The sequence below is a fragment of the Cotesia glomerata genome, linkage group LG4 (genome assembly GCF_020080835.1).
Source record: "Cotesia glomerata isolate CgM1 linkage group LG4, MPM_Cglom_v2.3, whole genome shotgun sequence".
Classification (NCBI taxonomy): Eukaryota; Metazoa; Arthropoda; class Insecta; order Hymenoptera; family Braconidae; genus Cotesia; species Cotesia glomerata.
Window position 1 is genome coordinate 23,758,116 of NC_058161.1, and position 24,067 is coordinate 23,782,182.

The window sequence follows — 24,067 nt, forward strand, 5'->3', positions numbered from 1 at the left end:
GATATTAAATTAATAATATTTGTCTCGAATAATTGGTTATTAATTACCAATGTTATAAAAAGTAATTATTTTCTTTATTTTTATTACAGAAAAATTGCTGAAGAATCTATTTTTGTTCGTCGTGAAAAAAGTGCTGGTGACATTTATCAACGCTTCTTAGAGCTGTTGGATGGATTCTTAGTAAGTTGGATTGTAATTCTTTTTATTTATTATTAACTATTATATATTTCTATTTAGTATATCAAAAATTGTGAAATAGAATATAAATTAAAATTTAATGCTATTTTATTTTTTATGTTTGCAGGTTCATTATAATCGCTCTGACCATCAAAAGGCGTTGATTGAAAAACCACATCATTACAGCGAGTTTACTTGTTTCCTGGCATTGTGCAAGGCAAGACTGGCTGGTACATTTTAATAACCTAATATAAAATAAAACTCAATATATTTAATAATATTAATTAATTGAAAAGTTTAAAGTTAAAAGTTTAAAGTCTATTGAAAAGTTTAAAGTCTAAGTTTAAAGTCTAAAAATACCTAATTAATAAAAATTAATATTACCTACATTAAATAATTCATAATATGAAATAATTGATATTATCAATTACATTAAAAAAAAATTAATTGAAATATTAATATCTTCAAAACGTAAATAATACAATGGTTAGGAAAAAGACTTATAATATATTATTATTGCGATTTGTGTTATGATGGTTTATTTACATTATAATTATTATTTAATTTATTATTTTTGTTATCTATATATTGTAATAGATTCAACGTTAAAAAGAATTAGTTTAAAAATTGTATTAATATTTGTTTCACTTTAAATAAACTTACGTAAAATAAAAATAATAATAAAAGTGACTGATACTATTTCTAAATTTATAATATTTACAGTTTGAAAAGGACAAGAGATTAATAATGAAGAAACTCAAGATAAAGAAAAATTTACTAATAATTAATATTTGTGAAATTTAATTTTTATATAAGTTAATATAGTTCCTATTATTTAATCCACAGAATACTCTATATTAAAAGATTATTAATAATTGGAAAAACAGACTCTTACATAAAAAAGGGAATGTCTTATACTTAGTAATCACAATATATTCAATCCTGTTAAATTTAAAACAGATACATAAATACATATGTGTACTTACATGAAATTGCAGAAGTCTGTTTCAAGACCATGCATTCTATACAATTATACAGAGTTGTCCACAATTATATAAAATTGTATCTTGTTATATATAATTATCTGAGATCGTAGAAGAGAATTCCGTTAAATTATATATAAATGTATCTCATTATATATAATTTTATACAATTTTATACAGTGGTGTGTAATTAGATATAATTCTATGCAATTGTATCTAAGTATATATAATTGTATAAAATTTTATTAAGTTGTGGAGGTGAATCATATAAAATTTAATATAATTTTAAACAATTGTATCTAATTATGTATATATAATTCTACTTGATGATTTTGAATGATTTTATATAATTGGATATAATTACATCCAATTATAAATAGACGAGATACAATTATATGTGGGGCATTCCATGCCAAATCGACCACTTTTGAACCGGACCCTTTTCGATTTTTCTGCAATTTTAGTATCTTTCTCTACCGTATTGAAAATTATTATCAGAATTTTTGCAAATTTTTTACCCAACCAAAATAAAAGTTACGAGTTATTCAAAGAAGGCAGTTTTTAAATAACCATAACTTTATTGAAAATCAACTTATTTGGATGATTTTTTAATTTTTGTTTTTAAATATATTTTCAGAAAAAAATTCAAATAATAATTCGCATTGATATTCAACGTTTTTTTTTTATGAAATTTTTGTAAAAAAAAAAAATTTTGGGATTGTTGACATTATTAATTTTCGTTTTTTTATAAAAACTTCAGTACTTTCTGCGAATGTCGTGAAATTATCAGAGTGGTATTTTTTTGTTTATATTTTTTAAGAAATGAAAAATAAAAATTTTTTTAAATGTTTGTTTTCGTTATACCACTCTGCAAATTTTTTAGCAAATTTACAAAACTTTAAAATCCGAGAAAAAAATAAAAACTAAAATTAAAAGTGACAATCATCGATAAGATTTCATTATTTTCCAATAAAGTTAGATAAAATTTTCATTTTTTCTGAAAAATATATTTAAAAACAAAAATTTCTAAAAAAATCATCCCAATAAGTTAATTTTCAAAAGTTGTGGGTATTTAAAAAAAAAAAACCTGTCTTTTTGAATAACTCGTAACTTTTTGGTTGGGTAAAAATTTGTAAAAATTCAGATAATTATTTTCAATACGGTACAGAAAGATACCAAAATTTCAGAAAAATCGAAAAGGGTCAGGTTCAAAAGTGGTCGATTTGGCATGAAATGCCCCATATAAATTATCTATAATCGTATCTAATTAAATACAATCTTTTTTATTCCGGTAATTAAACAGAATTTACATTTGCAAACTATAACTTTTCATTTAGAAAAATTTTCAGCCACTTGCCATTTTTTAAAATAAAAATTTCTAAATCCCTTATATGCAACGAGAACTACATCCAACTTTCAAACCTGTAGGAGCTGTAAGTTAAAAATTTTTTATTTTTTATTAAATATTTAACGCCCCCGCACTGTACTCAGTGAGTGAAATTTCTACTCATTAAATCCGTTTCTTTCACACCTATACAAGTTATACATTTAAATTTCTCTTAATTTTTAACGTCCCCGTACACTCGTTTGAGGGTGGAATGTTATAAAGTTCGTTCTTAATACATTCCAACATGCTAATGAAATAAAATTATTAGAGAGATATTGTGGAAATTTTTTTTTTCACCGATATTCATTTTGACAGTTTAACTTTTGGACAAATATTCATTTTGGCAGTTTAACTTCTGGACAAATATTCATTTTTACAGATTTCTTTTAATCCAGATGTTCATTTGTATTGATTTACTTGGACAGAATTTCATTTATTCAAATATCCATTCGGACAGTTTTCATTTGTTCAGATCATCATGTTTACAAATATTCATTTATACAAAAACTTAAAAATACTAATGATCATAATGTCGTTTATTCATAAAATCATTTCTACATTTATTCATTACCATTATTTATCCGCAATTTCTTTTGTTCAAATAATTATCATAGCTTTTTACATCCGGATATATCTTTTTAAATACATAAATTCATTAAGTCAATGTATCATTTATTTTTTTATACACTTGTATTATTAATCATTTATTCAAATGATATTTTTTATTAACTATTAAATATATACATTTTCATTTACAGTAATGTTCATTTTTCCATTTATACTTTTGGAATTTAAATCAAATAAACATATTATTAGTTGTACGTATTTTTAAAAATAGGGAATTTTATTTGTTCAGTTGGTCATATGTACAACTGTACAATTGCACAGATGATCTAGTTTACATATAATCATTTGTATTTATATTTATTTATATGGAAATTTTTCTGTGCTTTTATTCATTTAGATTCATTAGCATTTTTACAAACTTTCATATTTATTTGGACAAATTTTCATAAATCCAAACTTTCATCGATACCAAAGCAACACAAGCAGGGATAAATTATTGTCCATTATTGTACAACTTGAAACATTTTGTGAATGCGACTAATGAATTTGTTACTATAACAACACTCATTTGTTACCAGCACATATTTTTCAGTTATCCCGTCTTTTGTTATTTCAACAAAATCATTTTTATGCGTGTGGTAGAATAACAGGGTTAAGTGGTGCCAACTTGGAAATAAGAAAATACGCCCTAAATTTGTAAAATCTCTCGTAGAATCGAAAACAGGCGCAAGCAAAAGTTCTCAAACTGGCGATATATTAAATAATTGTTAAGATCCAATAATTTTTTGTAATATATGCATAATTGGTAAAAAGAAACTTATTAACAATGATGTCAAGTGTTAGTGTCTTAGCAATAATAAAAAAATATAGAGCTAAATATGTGAGGAGGTTATGTTGACATATGATGAGAGAATAGAGACACGTTGTCTCACGCCATATATTGGATGTGTACTTGGCGCGAGACACTATCGTGTCTCCGGATTTGAGCCGTGATACAAATAAATCTAGAAGCATTCGAAATAGAAGAGCCCAAAGAACCGAAGAACAAGTTCAGGAAGAAAATACTAGAGCGCGTGTGAGAATGGCGCAATTGCGTCAAGAACAATCAGACGATACACGAGCTGAACGCAATGAAGTCATGAGATTAGACGGGCTAACAAAAAATATTGTTCACGCTGCAGCATTAAGAGATTAATATTATGTAATTAATTAATTATATAAATAATTATTACTTTTAATAAATTAAAACAATTAATGTTTGGTGTTTTGTTATTTTTAAACAACATTCCCTCATCGTTCACAGCGCTCCAGGCCTTTTTCACTCATATTCCACATCCTTATACACTTCCAATAAGTTAGTATTTTTTTTTCGACACTAGAAATTCTCTAGAAATTATTCACATGGCAAAACAACGTTTGCCGGGTCAGCTAGTAAAGCTATAGAATTTCCAAATATAGTCTATATTTACACTACTTCAATGTCTGATCGATCGGGTCCGTAGATCTCATTTTTTAAAAAATCGAATTTTCCCGGAAAAATGTCAAAATGGCGAGGTGTCCCGAGGCGGGGAGTCCAAATACACAAAGAGATATTTATTATAAATAATAAGCAGACTTTCCCAAGTTGAAAAAATTAACTTGAATGAACTTAACTTCTATATTAAAACAATTGATTTAAGCTCATGTAAGTTCATTTTTTTGACTCGGGTTACTATCGAATAATTATGAAGACTTCATTTAGTCAAATAAAATGAAACGAATTAATTTTTACACAAAAATTATTCAGTTTATCAACAGAAAACGGCTTTTTGAATTATTTGAATTATTTGAACTATTCGAACGATTCGAATTATTCAGACTATTCGAATTATTCGAATATTCGATTCGAATTCGAGGCGAATAATTCGTAAACTCGAATATTCGCATACCCCTACAAAAATCCAATTGTTTTGATTTATAATTGAAAAAACTTACAAAAATCAATTACTGTATCATTGAATAATTATAACATGCGCATATTATTCATAATAAATATACGGATTTTGTATTACAACAATTCGAAAAGTCTGTTCAAGTACTGGGTACTTTACCTTAGGAGTATTTTAGTTGAGAGAGGTAGAAGTAGAGAGCAATTAATGGGCCCGGGTCTCTGGCCAGGCGACAATAGTTTCTAATCCTTTAATTGCTTCTAGAAAAAGGTAGATTATTGAGAATATATTTTTGGAAAACAATTTAGAAAAACCCTTAAGCTTCTTACCATCAAACTAATAGATATTTCTTAATCTTATGACAATTCTAAAATTATATTTTATTAGGATCTCATATAGTATAGTATAGTTATCGTCGGAACTAGAATGAAAAAAAAAATATATTTGACAAAATGACGTGTAGTTAAAAGTACGAATCTGAAACTCGTTTTCAAAAAATACTTATACTTATACTAATTAAATATCCGTCATTTTTTTTAATTTCAGATTAGAGAGAGAGATCAATCGACACGCACCAGTCAGGTCCAATTTTTTTGGAGAGGGGAACTTCAGCGCCATTTTTCTAATTTAAAAAAAATTTTTTTTTTGTTTTGATTTTCATTTTTATGTAGTTAATAAGTAATATAATAAGTGTAAAAAAAATTTTAAAGCATTAGTCATTACCTTCATATAGAAATAAAATTTTTTAAAATAACTAAAATTTTAGGCCGCTAGACTACCGGGTCCCCTTAATTTAATAATATAGATAATTATCAAAATAATAATAAATGTTAAATTACATAGGAGTGGGTGGAAGATATGATCTCCACATTATTATAATTATTATTATTATTATTATTAACAAACTTAGTATTTTAAAATAACAATAATAACGCTTAGTCAAAATTATTATTATTATTATTTAAAAATAATAAATCAATAATAATAATAAAATTTTGAATTAAAATTATCGTTTTATTCTTCTTTTTCTTTTTATTATAATTATTGTAATTAACGACTTGAAATTTAAAAATAACAATAATAATACTGAGTCAAAATTATATTATTATTTTTAAAAAATAGGCGAATAATAATAATAATAATAATAATAATAAAATTTTGATTCAAAATTATTATCTTGCTATCATTACTCTTATTATTATTACTATTATTAAAAATATTAAGCCGTTACTAATAATAATAATAAAATGCTGACTCAAAATTAATATTTTGTTCTAGTCATTATTATTATTATTTTTATTTTATAAACATTTATAGTATTTTATGTATATTTATTTAATATAAAATTTTTATAAAAATCAGAATGAGTGTGAATTCAGCCGACATCCGACAATTGAAAACAATTTTGCAACGTATTTAGTGTGCGTGGTTACGAAATATTTCACTTTTTATGAAATTCCTAAAATCTATCTACTAGGACTTTTAAAAAAAATTGAAGTACACAATGACGCACACCAAGTACGTTCCAAAATTGGTTCTTTTAATTTTTAAATCTACAACAAAATTTTTTTTAATTTCCGAAAATCATATACAACCATATCGGTTACTTGGATTTTTTAATTTTTTATTTTATATCTTTTTGTAAAGAAATAAAAATTTTTTTTTTAATAGTCTTATGAACGTGGACTTGGCGTGATTTTTTTACAGTGAAACTGTTTTTGTTCGGATTTCAGTATTTTTTGTAATTATAATAAAAATTGACAATTTTAATTTAATACATTTCCGGTGGCAAACTATCCCCTTTAAGCTATAGTTCATGTAAAAGTTAATCTTGCGCCGCCTGGCGCGTGTAATTGCAAGCTTTCAAATATCTTTTTTTCACTGTAGTTTCCCATCTATTATAAGATTAGCATGCACCCTTATATTATTTAGTCTCTGGCCGTCCGCTTTTTACATAAGAAAAAAGTTAAAATCTAAAAATCTGAGTCACTATAGTTTGTGCTGATTATTTTTAATAATGTTAAATAGAAATTATAAAGATAATTGATAATAATCAAGTAATACGCGTAATAAAAAGCATGAACTACTATTATAAAATATCATATAAAAAAAAAATCAAAGTAAATTTGAAAAAAAATTTGTAACCTCAAAAAACCGTTCTGCTTACGGTATATACACACTCGGTAGTCTGGCTTGAGAACGGAACTTGGCGCCAGACTCTATCGAGTCTGTTGACAGTCTGGCTTGAGAACGGAACTTGGCACCAGACTCTATCGAGTCTGTTGATACACGCCATCATCACTTTGAAAAATTGTACTAATTGATATTCTTATGAAAATATCAATTGTTAAAGTTTTCAATTGTCGGATGTCGGCTGAATTCACACTCATAAATCAAAAGTTTAATTTTTATCACTTACTTGTCATGGTTTATGATAATTATATATTTAACAATTTTATTCTTCAAATTTCAAGCGCATATTACGCCGGTATTCTCAGCAATCCCAGCCTTTGACAATAACTGATACTGCTAACGATAACAGCTGACGTAATTTACTTAGGACTTTAGTATATACCTAGTATACCTAGAATAAGTGAATATCGGTGTTGTGTTTATAAGTTGATGTTGGAGAGGGGGAAAACGGAAAATAATAATCATAATAAATAAAAGAATGTAGAATTTTACCTTACTGCCATCTGTGGTCGTAATTTATAAACTTTTTAACAACTTGCCGGATAAAAAAATTTTCTTTGTTTTTTATTTTCATTTTTATGTTTATGAAATATTTTAATGATGTTTATGTTTACATATCAAGATGATGAAAATGTGACATTTTTAATCGAGATAATAATTAAATTTTTAATTTAAATCACCGCAATTAGTCAATTAGTTACATAAATAAAAAAGTTGAGTGATATTGATCAAACAATTAAACTATTAATTTAAAACAACAAACCATCAACATCCTGTCAAATCAACAAACTTTTCAAGTATATAAACAGTCTTTCATTTTCTAAATGGTAAGAATAATTTTAATTATTTATTAATTAATTTAGAAAATTATAAAATTTACCTTTACTAGCAATCTGCAGTCACTACGTGACTGCTGAGATTTATGGATTAAAAATGAGAAAATATCAAAATGAATTTAGAAGATATTTGACAATTTTAAGAATTTTTTTAACAAATTAATTATAGCAAAAAGAATGAGAAAAAAAATTGACTTTTAGAAATTAAAAAAAATACAATTTTTTTAAAGTAATTTTTTGCAAAAAATTTGTTTGATAAATAAAATTAAAAAATTTTCAAGTGATTGCTAACTTTAATGTCATCAAGAAAATTTTGATGATACTGAAGAACTGACAGCTGTCAAATTTTTCAATTCTTATAACAAATTATTTACAATAAAAAAAATGCTTATAAAAATTCCGACTTATTTTTTTTTAATTTTGAAATGTGAAATTTTTTAATTAAATTTATTTTATCAAAATTTTATTGTTATAAGATTAAAAAAAAAAATTTATAAAGTCTGTTAACTTTTGGCTTAATGATTTTTTTGATATTTCTAATCACACTTGTAGTTTGGGTACTTTTTAAATAAATTTTGAAAATAATAGTGCTATCCCATGATCAATTACAAATAATTTAATGGAAAAATGTGACGGAACAAATTTATAGAACCAACAAACTATTAAAAACTCCTCCAAAAACTTGACATAAATAATTGACTACTGAAAAATATATAAAACCAAAAGGCACTAATTCTTATCAAGACATTTCTGATGATATAAAATAAAACTATAAAAATTCCTTTAAAAATAATAATATCCTCGTCACAAAATTCTCCTTACTCTCTTAAATATTTAAATCATAAATGACTACCGCTGAAAAAATATCAAACCTAATTTACGATAAAGATTTACCCGTTAAAAATTTTTTCTTAGTCTCTTAATTATATAAATTAATTTTTTGCATATAACCACATTGACATGTACAAAATAGATAATAGATGAACTAATTTTGTTTATCGCGAAATTCGAATCTATTTATAACTACTTCAGAAACATCATAATAAATTAACTATTTTAGACAAGCATATGAAACATTGAAAGACTCTATTTCAGGTCTCGACCTTTTTAATTATACTAAATTTAATTTAAAAAACTCATTTTATCCTAAATACGCCGGAGTCAAAATTTATCTTATTCTCTCGATTATATAGATAATCTAAAATAAATTAAAATTTTAAAACACCTATTAAATTAAATAAAACATTTAAAAGTTCCCAGACTTAGCAAAGTTTTTTAAACTTTCTGTAAGATGGCGTTGCGCAACGGATACAGAACTACGTCACTCTCCCGCGAAAATTCAAATTTAAAAAATAATTTCTAATTTAAAATTTACCTAGACAAATAAATTAAATGTTTTTTCTTTATTTTCTTAATAAATTTCAATAAATCTTAAAAAAATATATTTAAAAAATATGCAACTTGTTTATTCTTTCAATTTTATATTAATTTTTGGTTAAAAAAATTGATCCAAGTTTTCTATTCAAAACTCAACCTAACAAAATAAATATTCTCAAGTAATACAACAGAAATTTTTTTAAATGCAAAATAATCTAAAATAAATAAAAAAAACCTGATTGATGTCGGCTTTAAAAAACAACACATAACTTGTCCGAGTTTGGTAAATTATTGTTGTTAAATATTATTTATCTGTCCGCGGTTTTTGATAATTATTATTATTCTCAAATAATTTTTTGAGTTCAATAAACTCATTTTATCAAATGAATACGGCTAACAAAAAATTTTCCTTATTCTCTTAATAATATAGATTAAAATCTTTTACCAGGCGTCGACGTCAAAAAAAGGCTTTAAAAAATCCAAGCTGGACTTGTCGAAGCAGCAGCGAGCGGATACAAAAGAAGCCTTCGACCTCTTCGACAAAGACGGGACCGGGATAATCGCGAGCAAGGAACTAAAAGTAGTTCTCCGGGCGCTCGGTTTCGAGTACAAACGCGAAGAGCTCAAGAAACTCACCTCTAAGGTCGACCCCGATAACGAGGGTATCATCTCCTATGAAGACTTTCTGCATCTAGTCGCAGAGAAGATGTCCGAGAAGGATGACACCCAAGAGGTGATGCGCGCGTTCAAGCTCTTTGATGACGACGGAACCGGGAAGATTACTTTCAAGAACCTAAAGCGCGTCGCCAAGGAGCTAGGAGAGACTCTCACTGATGAGGAGATCCAGGAGATGATCGACGAGGCCGATCGCGATGGCGACGGCGCTATTTCACCGGAGGAATTTCTCAGGATCATGAAGAAAACTTGTTTGTATTGAGGTTGGATCTTTTTGTGTGTTTTTGTGTCTCAGGATTGTTTTTATGGCAGCAATAAAGTTTTTTAAGGTTTTGTATATATTTTTTTTCTTTTTTATTGGTTTATAAATCCTTGATCGCTGTTCTTATGAGGCTGGAGATTTTTTCAGCGCGCTTCTTTGATTGGTCGATGCAGGTTTTTAGTAATGTGGTAGAAATTGGGACGCCACCTGGAAGAATTTGGAAATTATTTTTTATATTGATTTTTTGAAATATTTAAAATTATTTGTTTATTTAATTATAGAATTTTTTTTTGTATAAAGAAATTTTTATTTTGGTATGGAAATTTTTATGGTGTTAATATAAGAATTTTTAACTTCCCGCTAAGAAAATTGAAAATTTTCAAAAATCGGGAAGTTATTGGTTTTACCCCGTTTTTCGAAAATCGAGTTCTCATCAGATCTTGACGTTTTGAGGTCCTAGGAAGCTTGATTGTTTTCGCGATGATGTCCGTATGTCTGTATGTATGTATGTATGTATGTATGTGTGTGTGTGTGTGTGTGTGTGTGTGTGTGTGTGTGTGTGTGTGTGTGTGTGTGTGTGTCCCTCTTATAACTTTTGAACGGCTTGACCGATTTAATCGCGGTCAGTGCCATTCGAAAGGGCTTGACCAAACTTAGATTTTGAATACTATTTGGACCGATTCGAACCAGTAGATTTTGAGAAATCTCAATAAAACTACAAAAAGAAATTTTTTGAAATGAGGTTTTTTTGGAATTACTTTTAAATGGCTTCACGGATCAATTCCAAAATCTAATCAGCTCTTAAGATCAAAAAACCACGTCGATCGCCGCAAACCCGGTCAAAATCAGTTGATTCGTTCGTTAGTTATCGTTGTCGAAAAAAAACCGAATTATTTTTTTCATCAGATGCTACAATGGCGTCCGTGACTTTTGGGACACCCTGAGACAATATTTTGAAAATTTTTGTAATTTGTTAAAATTGTGATTATTAACTTTTTTTTTTTTAATTGTTCATTTCTTTATGTATTAAAAAAAAAATATATCAATAAAATCAAATAGAAATTTCGTTCAAAAAAATGAAAATTAAAATGGTGGACCCCACTTGTAAATATTTACCATATTTTGATATAAGTATATTTTTTGTATGGAAATGTGGGAATGATTATTATTATTAACATGAAAATTTTTTTTCATGAAAAAGTAGGAATTTTACTGTACTAAGAAATATATTTTTTTATGGAAAAGTAGAAGTTATTACTGTATTAAAAAAATATTTTTCCAATGAAAAAGTAAAAAATTAATAGAAGTTAGAAAAACTACCAAATATTTTGTCTACTTTAAAATTGTAAATCTATAACCATAAAAATCTTTTTATACATTAGAAAAATTACTATATTGACATAAGAAAAATTCTTATATTAATATAGAAATTTCTTCATTTTATTTATATCGTAAAACTTTAGTCAAAATTAAAAAATTTTTTTATGAAATTATGGAACTACCTGATTTATGTAAGAAACACATTTCATTTTTATCCATAACAATAGTTATTTTACTCAACGCCAATGCTTCTTCTTCATCCGTTGGATCTGCTAGCAATAAATCACTGAAAAACACCAACAATTTAATTAAAATTTTTTTGAGCTTATAGTAATTTTTCATTTTTAATTATCTAAATACTGCTTAAGTTATTGTATCTCCTAAAATATTGAAAATAGACCTGTAGTATAAGTGCATTTTCTATAGGGAATTTCCTGAGCTACAATTTTGATCTTTTAAAAATTTTTCCTAAAATCAATATTTCAGGAGTTATCGCCATTTTTATAGTACCTAGATCATAATTTTTCACCATTAATTATTTAATTAAAACGTTTGCAACTATATCTTCTAATATTGAGGATAGACCTATAGTATAAGAACATTATTTGTATGAAATTTTTTAAGCTCCAATTTTAATCTCTTATTAATTTTTCCTAAAATTAACATTTTAGGAGTTATAGCCATTTTTAAAACCAGTAGATGACGATAGAAACAATAAAACTAATAATAATAACAATTACTAACTCATCATAAATCGCAAAAGTAGTTGACGACAGCAAACATTTAAGCGTAAAAGGTTGTCGATTTGTCGGATGTACCACCGTTGTTTTAGCTTCTGCATTATAACTAATTTCCGGTAGCGTTACTGTATCAATAAAAAAATTAGTTAATTAATAATAAAATAAATAATGATTAAAAAAAAAAAATACTTACAAGTTGATAGTGCAGCCATCAAGGCACCGATGCAAGCATCAATCAACGACCCGTCGCAGTCAATGCACTCCAGATCGCAATACAGAACCCAGACCAGTTTATTTTTACAAATACACAGCTCGTGCAAATCAACAGCTTGGGAATTATTAAGGATCTGGTCGACTAATTTAGTGGCTACTTGGGCATTTTCGCTCGGTGGTCCTGGTCGGTATTTTGAGGAACACAGAGGTGTTAGGCCGACATTGGGAATCAGGTAGCCGCAGTCGGGAGATTCTGCTCTTGGTTCTGCTAATTCCTGTTTTTTGTTCAATAAATTTTAGTTATAAAGTACAAGTTCCAAATATTGACCAGGCAAGATAAAAATTTGATTTCTAAAAAATCTAGTGATTTAATTTTATAGGGTAAATACCCCAATAGATGGACGGTTAAGCAAACTCTCGTGTTCTATTAAAAAAACAATATAGTAATATACAGATAAGTTGTGATAAAGTAAATTATATTTATGTAAAAATATATAATTAACCAGGAAAAAATAAGTAAAACTTCGTAAAACGTTGTAGTAATTAATAAAAAAGAAAAATGTAAGAATAAGTCCAAAACCCCAGTAGATGGACAGTCAATACCAATAGATGGACACTACTTGCAAGCGATATTTTCAATTCATTATTTATATCAGAAATAATTAATTTATTAATTTTTTCCACTAAAAAATAAAGCTTGATAAAATTAAAGAGAAAAGGTGATAAATCGGATAGTAATTTTCAAAATACATCATAAAGTAATTTTATTATTTTTGAACACGTGATGCTTTCTCATGCAAAGTAACATATAAAATATATTAGTATAAAGAATACTAATAATTAATAAATAATCAATATAAATTTATAAAACACAACGTTAAAAACATTTTATGTTGTCTTCTTCTTCTTTTTAATAGGTCTGTTCTCTTTTGCTTTTAAATTTCCTTCTCTCAATTTTCTCTTTTATTCAGCGTTTTCTTTTTTCTCTTCAATTTCTTCAATAATCATAATAATACTTTCATTTTCAGTACATGTCTGTTTATTATAATCTTTACTCTTATTCTCACATTGATCCACCAATAAAATAAAAAAAAAAATAAGAAAATTCATCATATAAACTCAATGTCCATCTATTGGATAGAGGTCAGAAAAGTGTCACCAATAGATAGACACTAAATTCTATTATTTTTTTTCGATTTTATCATTAAAATATTATATTTCTAGCTTTGTTAGTGAAATATAAGCGTAATCAAATGTACAAATCTTACTTTTTTTTATTATTTTTAATAATAATAACAAATAACGTCCACCAGCTATCTGTCACATGCTTACTAGTGGTGGCGCTCTCGGAGCAAAACCTCGAGACGTCCAATTTAAATAATTTTATTAAACTATTATTTTAAATAAAAAGTTAAAAAAAAAATTACGTTTCGCTCTCAGAACTACTTGTAGACATAAAAAAAAAATAACGACTTAAGATTTTTGTTCTTAAAACTAATTTAATTACTTCTAGAAATAATAATTGTCCATCTATTGGGGAGTGTCCATCTATTAGGGTATTTACCCTATTCAAGAGATAATTATCAATTTTCTATTATACTTGAAATAAAAATTTGAGCATGCACAGAAATATACCGAATTTTTATAATAAAAAAAAATAAGTTTGGGTAAAAATATCAGAAAGTTATTCAAACTGGTAATTATAATTTAATCTCGCCGTCTTTGGTACCTAAATTTATCATGAATTTATATTAAATCAATAACTTTATGATCAATAAATAAAAATTTGTCTAAATAATAAAATATCAAAGATTAATTATTAAAAATTAAACTTATAAAAATGATGTTAATAATTAAAAAAATAGATATGGTGAATAATATGTGTTTTTAAATAATCTAATGTACCTAATATTAGTATCCTTTCGGGCATTTATTTAAATATCATTCAATCGTACTATTATTAAATATTTTTTCCCAAAGTTATAAACTACTATTTATTTAATCAGATTAATATAATATTTAATAAACGATTTGTTGAATTACTACAAAACTTACATAGATTTAAATATTTTTACGTTAATTATAATTGTTATTAGTAGTTTACTTACAGCTTTGATACCACAGACTATTTTAGTGTTTCCGATTTTATAAATTGCAGATCCATCAGCTTGGGTTATTGAAGATACATTGACATTTACTGGTCGGTAGTTTAAAAATTCGCGGCCATCTGGGCGAATATCTTGTGACTAGAATTAAAATTATTTATTAATAATTATTTATATAAATTCGTTTAAGGTAAATGGAGTAGTAGTTAACCGATTGGGTATAAAATTAATAATATTGTTATTAATTGAAGATTATATGCTCGGTAAATATTTTTTAATTATAACTTGGTCCATTTTTCCTATGAATTTTTTATATATTTTTTTATGAACATTATTAACTTACCAAATAATCTTTTAAGTATTTTGATGGATACAGTGTTCTAGAAAAATAAAATAAAAAATAATTATTCATAATTAAATACAAAATTTAAATAATTAAATTTTAAGTATGAGTTTATAATTAATGATTTTTCTATAGAAAATTTACTTCAAAATTATTAAATTATAATTTCTTAATTTTTTTAAATGTTTAAATATGAATTTTTGCATTAAATTTTTTTTTTAATTTCACGTGTAGAAATTCAAAAAAAACTTCAAATGTCGTTTTTTAAAAATAATTTCCTAGAAATATTTAATTATAAACAAAATTTAATAAAATTCCATGTGGGAGAATTCAAAAAAACTATTAACACAATTATATTTTTTTTTTTTTTTTAAAAACAATTTATTTTCTTAAAGTAACTCTTAAAATTTCCAGTAGTCAGCTGATTTATTTAAAAAAAATATTATGACACTGAAATCAGCTGACTAAAAATTTTTTAATTTAAAAAAAAAATTAACAAAATATTTTTAAAAAATATCCAATTATTTATAAGAATTTCATGAAAATAAAATATAATAATGAAGTTAGCCGACTCTTTTGATTTTTTTATTTTGTTTAATTGATTAAATGATAGCTAAAAAATATTTTAAAAAAATTACACTTATAGTTTTTTAAATTTTTAACAAATGAAAAATTTTTTTGCAATCATTCTTCAATAAAAAAAATCATAAAATTTTTTAGATGTCGGCTAACTTTATTTTCATAAATAAAATTAGCAGACAGCTGACAATTTTCAGAATTTTTTTTATTAATAAAATCATTACAAAAAAATTAAAACAAAAAATTCCACATGTAAAAATTTGAAAAACTATACGTGCAATTTTTTAAAAATATTTTTTTATTGCTAATTCAATTAATAAAAAAAAAATGAAAATTTTCCACTGTCGGTTAATTTTAGTTTCACAAGAATTTCCTCATGTGAAACTACTAGACATGGGTCAAAAATTACTTACTGATAAAGCGACGCCATAATAAAAATTCCAATAAACAATTAAAATATTCCTTAATAAACAAAAAACAAAATTACAAGCTCCAATAATTGTTCACAATATTTACAACAACACTCTAACCTCCAACACTCCACATGTGAAACCTAAAGGCGCTCTTTTAAAACTTCCACCTGTCATTTTAAAAACTGGCTCAATTTTCATGAAACAGCTGACGCGCTACCTGGAGAACTTTTCGAAGTTAAAAATTTGTACAGTCACATTAACAATCATAATATCAATAATCATAACAATAATTAGTAAGAAAAAAAAAAGATAATAATAATAATAATAAAGTAAAACACACGTTTCAATAAATACAACTTACCTAAATGTTGAATTGATGACGTTGGTAAATTTTATTCAATAGTTAACCAAACAAATAAATTATTAATCCGCCAAATGTTGGAGAAATTCCTCTGAATTTTTTTCACGAGCATCTTGATAAGTAAATACGTAATAGGGTTAATTATTATTATAAAAATAAATTAATTAATTAATTAAACATGCATACTGTGTTCACGAGAGCAAATGCAATTCTGGCATACACGGTAAGTGTCGCCGGTTTCCTGACATTTTTCTGTTTCCTGTCGACTGTGTTCCTCGACTACCGTGCAGTTGCTAATTTAAATACTGTCAAAGTAGTCGTGTAAGTATTTATTTATTTTTTTAATTTATTTTCAATTTTTTTAATGTTGGAACTTGTTGCAGGAAAAATGTTCCAGACTACAGCGCGTCCAGGGAAAGAAACGATCTTGGATTCTTGACGTTTGACCTGCAAACTGATATCCTTTTTTATTATTATTTATTTAAGTAGTAATTAAATTATTTATTTATAATCCTTAATTATACTGTTATTACATCTCACTCCGCTGTTCAATTGGAATGTCAAACAGCTGTTCCTTTATTTGACGGCTGAATATCAAACTGAAGCGAATCATATTAACCAGGTAATTTTTTTATGAAAATTTATTTAATAGATATTTGATAATTTAAAAAATTTTTTTTACAAATAAATTGTAGCAGAAAAAAATTATGACATTAAAGTTGGCATTTACTTGACAATTTTTTTTTAACAAACAAATTTGTTCCAAAAAATTATTTAAAAAAAATTGTATTTTTTATTTTTTTAAATTTCTACGTCAATTTTTTTTTTCTAATTTGTTTAACAATAATTTATTTATTACAAAAATTTTTTAAATTATTAAATATCTGCTAAATTAATTTTCATAAAAAATTGACAAAAATTTTTAAAATTAAAAAATGGAATTTTTTTTAAATAATTCTTTGGAAGAAAAAAATTTTTAAATGATCAAATGACTGCTAACTTGTCATAATTTTTTTTTGGTAATTTTTATGACACTGAAATTAGCAGACACTTGACAATTTTTTTTATTTTTCTTGATACATAGATTTAGATTTATTCAATTATGCCAAAGTTTAGACCTGATGGCAAATTATACAAAATACATACATGTTTAATATAAATATTTAGGATATGACAATTTTATAAATTTATGATGTAATTAAAGTAGAAAAATATAAAATAATATGACAATTGGTTAATACATTGGTAATGTAGTTTTTGGAGTAAACAAAAGAAAATACATTAACAATATTTAATTTAATGAGTATAATGATTTAACTGATAAAGGACTTTTGCTTAGATATCGAGATCAAATATTTTGTTTTTAAAAACTTCTAAACTTGAAGAATTTATTATATCCGGTGATAGTTCCTCCCATAGACGTATTACTGTTACAACAAACGAAAGTTCATAGAGTGTAGAAGAAAAATTTGGCAATTTGAAAAAAACATAATTCTTTTTTGCTGCAAGTCTCAGAACGTCGAATAGTCAGGTCTTCAAAAAATAATTTTCGTAAATAGCTTTGCTTACCGATATTTAATAACTTATAGAAAAAGCAAGAAGTGTAATAAATACGCCGACTCTTCACAGAGAGCCAACCTAATTCACGTTTATAAGGGGTAAATATGCTCATCTAGTTTCAGACTATAAATTAAACGAATAGCCGAATTTACAGCTCGATGAAGTTTACTATCGTTATCATAAGTAGAATTTGACATGATAATGGTACAATAATCAATAATAGGTAATATTGTTGTTGAGACTAAGGGTTTTTTAATATTAGATGTATAAATGTTTTTGCGTAATTTTAAGCTATAAAGAGCTGAGTTTATTTTAGAAACTGTTTTCGAGATAGGAAGATTCCAAGATAAATCATAAAATAAATAAGGTCTAGAAAATTATATTTAAAAAATTGCATTTTTAATTTTTTAAAGCTTCTAAAGTTGAAATTTTTTAAATATACTTTTCTTGCTATAATTTATTTGTTAAAAAATTTTTTTTAATTATTAGACGTCTAAATTTTAGTATCATAATTTTTTTTTCTTTTTATACGAAAAAGTTAATGAAGATTTTGAGTTTTTTTTTTATTAATTTTTTAATTTAAGAATAAGATAAAATTAGTGCTGGAATGTTGAAAAAAAGAATCATTAAAGCAATGAAAAAATGTTCATAACTCCTGAAATATTGAGTTTATGAAAAATTTGTAAGATACTAAAGTTGTAGCTTAGGAAATTTTCTACTAAAAATGTTTTTATATTAGAGGTCTATCTTAAATATTTTAGGAGATATAGCTAATTAATTAATGTTAACATAATAAAAAATGATAAATTATGATCTAGTTATTCAAAAATTGATCATAACTCCTAAAATATTGATTTTAGAAAAAAATCATGGGAGACCAAAATTGCAGCTTAGAAAATTTCCTATGAAAAATGTTGTTATACTATAGACCTATCTTTGATATTTTAGAAGATACTGTAACTTAAGCAGTGCTAACAGTTAAAAATGATAAATTATTATTTAGTTATAATAAAAATGACAATAACGCCTAAAATTTTGATATTAGGAAAAAATCATAAAAGACTAAAATTGTAGCTTACAAAATTTCCTAATTACAATGTTTCTATACTATTGGTCTATCTTCAATATTTTTAGAAATAAATTAACTTCAATAGTTACTAGATTACAAAAAATGAAAAATTATGATCGGGCTACAAAGAAAGATGATCATATTTCCTAAAATATTAATTTTATGAAAAAATCATAAGAGCTCAATAAAGATTTCATTGATTGAATAAGTACCAAAATAAATGGAGTCCTCCTAGGTCTATCTTTAAGATTTTAAGAAAAGCTGTGGAATTTTTAATTTTGATTTCAATGTAATACTAAAAAACTAAAATTTCTAATTTTTTGTAGTAATAAATTATTGAATTTTTATTTTTAAAAATTTTATCAAAATTAATTTAATTAATTATAAATAATAATAATTATTCATTATTTACAGGTTGTACTGTGGGATAAAATAGTTCTCCGTGGTGACAATGCAGTCCTCGATTTCAAAAATGTAAACACTAAATATTATTTCTGGGATGACGGTAATGGTCTCAAGTACGTATCAACAAATTATACAAAATATCAAACAATTTAAAAAATTTTCTTAAAAATAAATAAATAAATGAATAATTATTTTGTTTTAGGGGCAACCAAAATGTGACATTAACGTTGTCGTGGAACATAATACCGAATGCTGGATTATTACCTAGCGTAAATGCATTTGGGTCTCATACATTTGCATTCCCACCAGAATATACAACTAATAAACTTTAAATAAATAATTCGTACATTATTGCATAATTAATATTAATTAATTATATTATTAAATACTTATGCATTTAAATTCTGTCTGTACATTTATATCAATAAAATTTTTAAAGATAATTATTTTAGTTTTAGTACTTTAGAGATTTAAATGGATAGACACAAAAATTTATAAATTAAAACAAAATCGAAATTAAAATTTTTTTATTTGAAAATTTAACTAATTTAAATAATAATTTTAAAAGTTAATTTTTATGTTATAAAAATTTCAATGAGAATAGACACAAAAATTTTTAATTAAAATTAAAACTAATTTTAGAATTTGAAATTTTTATTTTAAAATTCAAGTAACTTACTTGATAAATTTTTTATTCAATTTTTGTGTCTTACAGAAATAAATTTGGAGATAGACACACAAATTTAATTAAAAATAAAAAAAAAACTCAAATTAAAATTTTCTAACCCTCCACTAAATCCAAAATTTCCAATATTAATTCTGAAATTTCCTAAATTGTAAAAACTTAACAATTACAACCCAAAATTTTGCATCTCACAGAAATTACAGTAAAAATAGACACTAAAATTCTTAACCTGAATTTAAATTTCCAATTTTCTTCACAAAATTCTGTTAACTTCCTGAACAATTCCAAAAAAGTGAATACAGCTGCGTTTCCCAACTTATGTGTCTTCCTTAAATACAATTCGAATTCAAAACCCAAAATTCCAAGCTAAAAACAAAAATATAATTATTCTAATCCTCTTTCAGCTCAAAAATTTTTAATTTATCCCAAAATTTGCTTCATAATTAAAAAATAAACTTTCGCGTCCCAAAAATTATACAGCCAGTCTGAAGATAGTCGCCAATTTTAACGTGTGTAAAAAAAATTCAAATTCTTGAAGATGAACATAGACGCAACTTATTAAAAATTCCTTTAAAAGCATTCAAAAGCATCCTAAAAAAAAAAATTGAACCTTAAATAAAAATTTCCAATTTTTCCCAAAATTTTCTTCATAATTCAAAAATTAATTTTGTAAATTTTTTGGGTCTTAATTATAAAATTTTATAAAACCAGTCTGAACATAGCCGCTAATTTCAGCGTGTAAGAAAAATTCAAATTTAGACGCGTTAAAAATTATTTTTAAATTGTTCAACAATTCTTTAATAAATATAAATGAAAATTTATCATTTTTTTCTACCTTAACAGAAAATTATAAATTAACAAAAAAAAATTTAAGAATTTTTAATATAACAAAACTAAAAAAAAATGAAACAATTTTTCAATAAATAAAAAATTTCTAATTCTTTTTCTACTTTTACAAAAACTTCTCAATTAAAAAAAAAAAAAAAAAAAAGTAGAGAATCTAAAATTTAGAACAAAAAAAAAAATTCTCCAATTTAAATTAGCGAACAAAAAATTTTTTTAATGAAAAAATCCTCTGCAAATTGGAAATACGGCGATGATCAACTAGAAGAAGTGAAAGACTTCAAATACCTGGGCTGCTGGATATCCAGCAACAACAGCTGGAAGAAGCACATTAACGAAATGGCAGCCAAGGCCAAGAAAGCACTAAACTCTACGTGGGGGCTGATTGAGAGAATAGGCAGAAACTCACTCAGAGACGAGACAGGATGTACCTTTACAACTCCCTAGTAAGATCGGGGGCTCTTTACGGAGTAGAGATTTGGGGCCGGGAAGGCAGCAAGGCAATAGAAGCACTGTATAGCAGATACTGTAAGGCAGCGATGGGCCTGGCTAGAAACACTCCTGAGTACATCTGGAGGTGCGAGGGTGGGCTTGAAAATTTAAAATATATCTGTAGAGAGAGAGCAGGCCGGTATCTTCTAGATGTGATGAGAATGGAGGAGGGCAGATGGCCAAAAGTCGTACTGAGAGAAGAATGCAGAGGAATCTTGAATGGCAGGTCTTCAAAGTGGGGTGGCAGGTTGACCAAAGCCCTGGAAGAAATGCACTGCAAGGACTTAATAAAGATGATATGGGATAAAGTGGAAGTGAATTTGATAGAACAGAAATTGCAGGAGGGCCTGCTCCACCTTCAAGCTACAATGAGAGAGGAAGAAAACAAAAAAATCATGGAATCGTCTTACAACCCTAGGTTTAAATTTCTCAAGACCAGTATGGAAACTGAACCGTATTGGATAGACAGAAAATCACCAAGTTGGATGAAACTAGCCTGGTGCAGAATCAGATGCGGCAACATAGGAAAGGCAGGAAAGAAGGGCTACAGGGATTGGCTATGTCGTTTATGCCAAGGTGAAGACGAGACCTTAGAGCATATCTTCAGATGCAGAACATTACTGAACAGTGTCAAGGCAGAGGTGAGAAGTTTTGTCTTGGATTGGATTGGTAGAAAAACAGGAGCAGATTTTGACTGGTTGTTACTGCAGACACTAAGAGGTGAACCAGTACAAGAAATTTGCCAACTCGTTGGTAAATTTCTAAAACTCACAAGAGAAGGGAGTGACCCCTTGTTTGAAGACCTTGAAACAGCAGCCCAACAAGTCCTGAGCGAAGGTGATTAGATGGCAGCCAAAGAAGTAGACACCAAGTGCTGTATATTTGTTATTCATAATTGCCTCATAGAGGCTATAGTGCGAATTCCTTTAATTTTAGCCAACAAGTGCCATAAAAGTTAGTTTGTAGAGTCTTTAATGTATTTTGATTTAATCTAAAATGTTCCAAAAATTTCTAAATTATTTAAGCTGGTTAAAAGTGATATTAACAATAAGACGAAATGAAATATTTAAGTAAATGTGGTGCTAGAACCAGAGCTTTAAATATTTATTAAGATGCAGATTTAATTTTAAGAAACTGTGATGAAAAAATGGTAAAAAACAGTTCTTACTGTTGTACAATGCAAAATAAATATCTATCTTTTTTAATGAATAAAATCAAAAGAAAAAATTTGACAGAAAATTTGAAAAATTCTTGCAATTTTTTAAAAATATCTTTTTACTTATAATTTTTATGAATTCAAAAAATCAAAAGTTTTCAATATCTGCTAGTTTATAATACTGAAATTAACCGACGTTTTTAATTTTTTGAAATTTTTTCATCTATTGAATAACTAAAAAATATTTTTTAGAAATTGCATTTATAGTTTTTTAAGTTTTTTACAAATAAAAATTTTTTTTAATTATTTTGTAATAATTTTGTCAACGAAAAAAATTCTAAAAATTTTTAAATTTGGCTAATTTAATTTTCATGCTAATTTTAGTATCATAAAATTTCTAATTTTTTTCCACCTCTACAAAAACTTCCAAAATAAAAAAAAAAATAGAAGAAATTATGATATTAATTAAAGTTAGCAGTCTTAAAAATTTTTTAATTTTATTTAACAAACAAATTTTTTTTTTTTTTTTTTTTTTATTTATTATTTATTATTAAGTATTTAGAGTTGGTTTTAACTGCTGTGGTCATATCGCCGACTTTTAACTGTTGGGAGTGGTACGTTGGGTCTTTTTGGGTTGTGTAAATCTTAACCTACGCGGCAAGGGCCGAATATCAACCAAGTTGGTTTCTAAAACCAGCTTGGGATTCGAACCCACGCCTGGCCGGTAAGTTAGTCCGAGTTTTCTATAGGCCATGCGCCCTAGACGACTCGTCTAACGTCACCGGTTAACAAACAAATTTGTTTTAAAAAATTATTTAAAAAAAAAATTATGAAAATTAAATTAGCAGACATTTAAAAATTTTTAGAATTTTTTTTTATGAAAAAAATTATGCATGAAAAAAAAAATTTTTATTTGTAAAAAACTTGAAAAATTCTAAGTGCAATTTTAAAAAAATATTTTTGTTCTAATTTAATAATTAAAAAAAAATCAAAAAATTAAAAACGTCGGCTAACTTTAGTGTTAAATGAAAATTAAGTTAGCCGACATCTAAAAATTTTTAGAATTTTTTTTATTGAAAAATTATTAAAAAAAAAATTTCTTATATAAAAAATTTAAAAAATTATGCGTGCAATTTTTTAAAAATATTTTTTTAGTTTTAATTTAATTAATAAAAAAGTATTCAAAAATTGTTGAACGTCGGCTAATTTTAATATCATTAGTGTTATAAAAAATTAATAATTTTTTTAAATGTCAATTTTTTTCCCATAATTTATTTGTTAAAGAATTTCTAAAAATTGTTAGAAGTCTGCTAAATAAATTTTCATGAGAAATTTTAAAATTTAAAACCAAAAAAAAAAAAAAATTCAGTCCCATGGCCGTGAAGTGACGTAACAGTC

At 25.6% G+C, this 24,067-nt stretch overlaps 4 protein-coding genes across 8 annotated transcripts in view; 2 read left to right on the forward strand and 2 right to left on the reverse strand.

Annotated features, from left to right (window-relative positions):
- Window positions 1-7,628, reverse strand: part of LOC123264229 (endoribonuclease Dicer) — a 43,298-nt gene extending 35,670 nt beyond the window's left edge. For all 3 annotated transcript variants that reach the window (XM_044727414.1, XM_044727413.1, XM_044727412.1), the window contains exon 1: window positions 7,462-7,628. In XM_044727414.1, coding sequence (XP_044583349.1) covers window positions 7,462-7,468 — 7 coding nt within the window. In that variant the 5' untranslated portion in view covers window positions 7,469-7,628. The remainder of the gene's footprint in view (window positions 1-7,461) is intronic.
- Window positions 7,629-7,814: 186 nt separating this feature from the next.
- On the forward strand, window positions 7,815-10,460 carry LOC123264235 (caltractin). 3 transcript variants are annotated; one of them, XM_044727423.1, is made up of 2 exons: window positions 7,815-8,065; window positions 9,900-10,460. In XM_044727423.1, exons 1-2 carry the CDS (start codon window positions 8,060-8,062, stop codon window positions 10,383-10,385), a joined length of 492 nt encoding a protein of 163 aa, XP_044583358.1. In that variant the 5' UTR covers window positions 7,815-8,059; the 3' UTR covers window positions 10,386-10,460. The 3 variants fall into 3 exon arrangements, with proteins under 3 accessions (XP_044583358.1, XP_044583360.1, XP_044583357.1); XM_044727425.1 differs by having other exon boundaries at window positions 7,815-8,063; window positions 9,904-10,460; XM_044727422.1 differs by having other exon boundaries at window positions 7,816-8,062; window positions 9,897-10,460.
- LOC123264231 (exosome complex component RRP43-like) lies at window positions 10,461-16,308 on the reverse strand. Its single transcript, XM_044727420.1, has 7 exons — window positions 16,099-16,308; window positions 15,107-15,143; window positions 14,767-14,904; window positions 12,639-12,933; window positions 12,450-12,570; window positions 11,888-11,991; window positions 10,461-10,592 (listed from the first exon to the last, which is right to left on the reverse strand). The coding sequence occupies exons 1-7, from the start codon at window positions 16,113-16,115 to the stop codon at window positions 10,486-10,488; spliced, it is 819 nt and encodes a 272-aa protein (XP_044583355.1). The 5' UTR covers window positions 16,116-16,308; the 3' UTR covers window positions 10,461-10,485.
- A 90-nt stretch (window positions 16,309-16,398) lies between these two features.
- Window positions 16,399-19,944, forward strand: LOC123264234 (signal peptidase complex subunit 3). Its single transcript, XM_044727421.1, has 5 exons — window positions 16,399-16,780; window positions 16,843-16,916; window positions 16,993-17,081; window positions 19,503-19,606; window positions 19,696-19,944. The coding sequence occupies exons 1-5, from the start codon at window positions 16,638-16,640 to the stop codon at window positions 19,823-19,825; spliced, it is 540 nt and encodes a 179-aa protein (XP_044583356.1). The 5' UTR covers window positions 16,399-16,637; the 3' UTR covers window positions 19,826-19,944.
- Window positions 19,945-24,067: the final 4,123 nt, after the last annotated feature.

Coding starts and splice junctions, on each gene's coding strand:
- LOC123264231 (XM_044727420.1), bottom strand. Junction 12,934..14,766: donor TAGTCTGTGGTATCAAAGCT/GTAAGTAAACTA, acceptor AACAAAAAACAG/GAATTAGCAGAACCAAGAGC. Junction 12,571..12,638: donor GATGGCTGCACTATCAACTT/GTAAGTATTTTT, acceptor TTATTGATACAG/TAACGCTACCGGAAATTAGT.
- LOC123264234 (XM_044727421.1), top strand. CDS start 16,638: ATGCATACTGTGTTCACGAGAGCAAATGCAATTCTGGCATACACGGTA. Junction 17,082..19,502: donor AAGCGAATCATATTAACCAG/GTAATTTTTTTA, acceptor CATTATTTACAG/GTTGTACTGTGGGATAAAAT. Junction 19,607..19,695: donor GATGACGGTAATGGTCTCAA/GTACGTATCAAC, acceptor ATTTTGTTTTAG/GGGCAACCAAAATGTGACAT.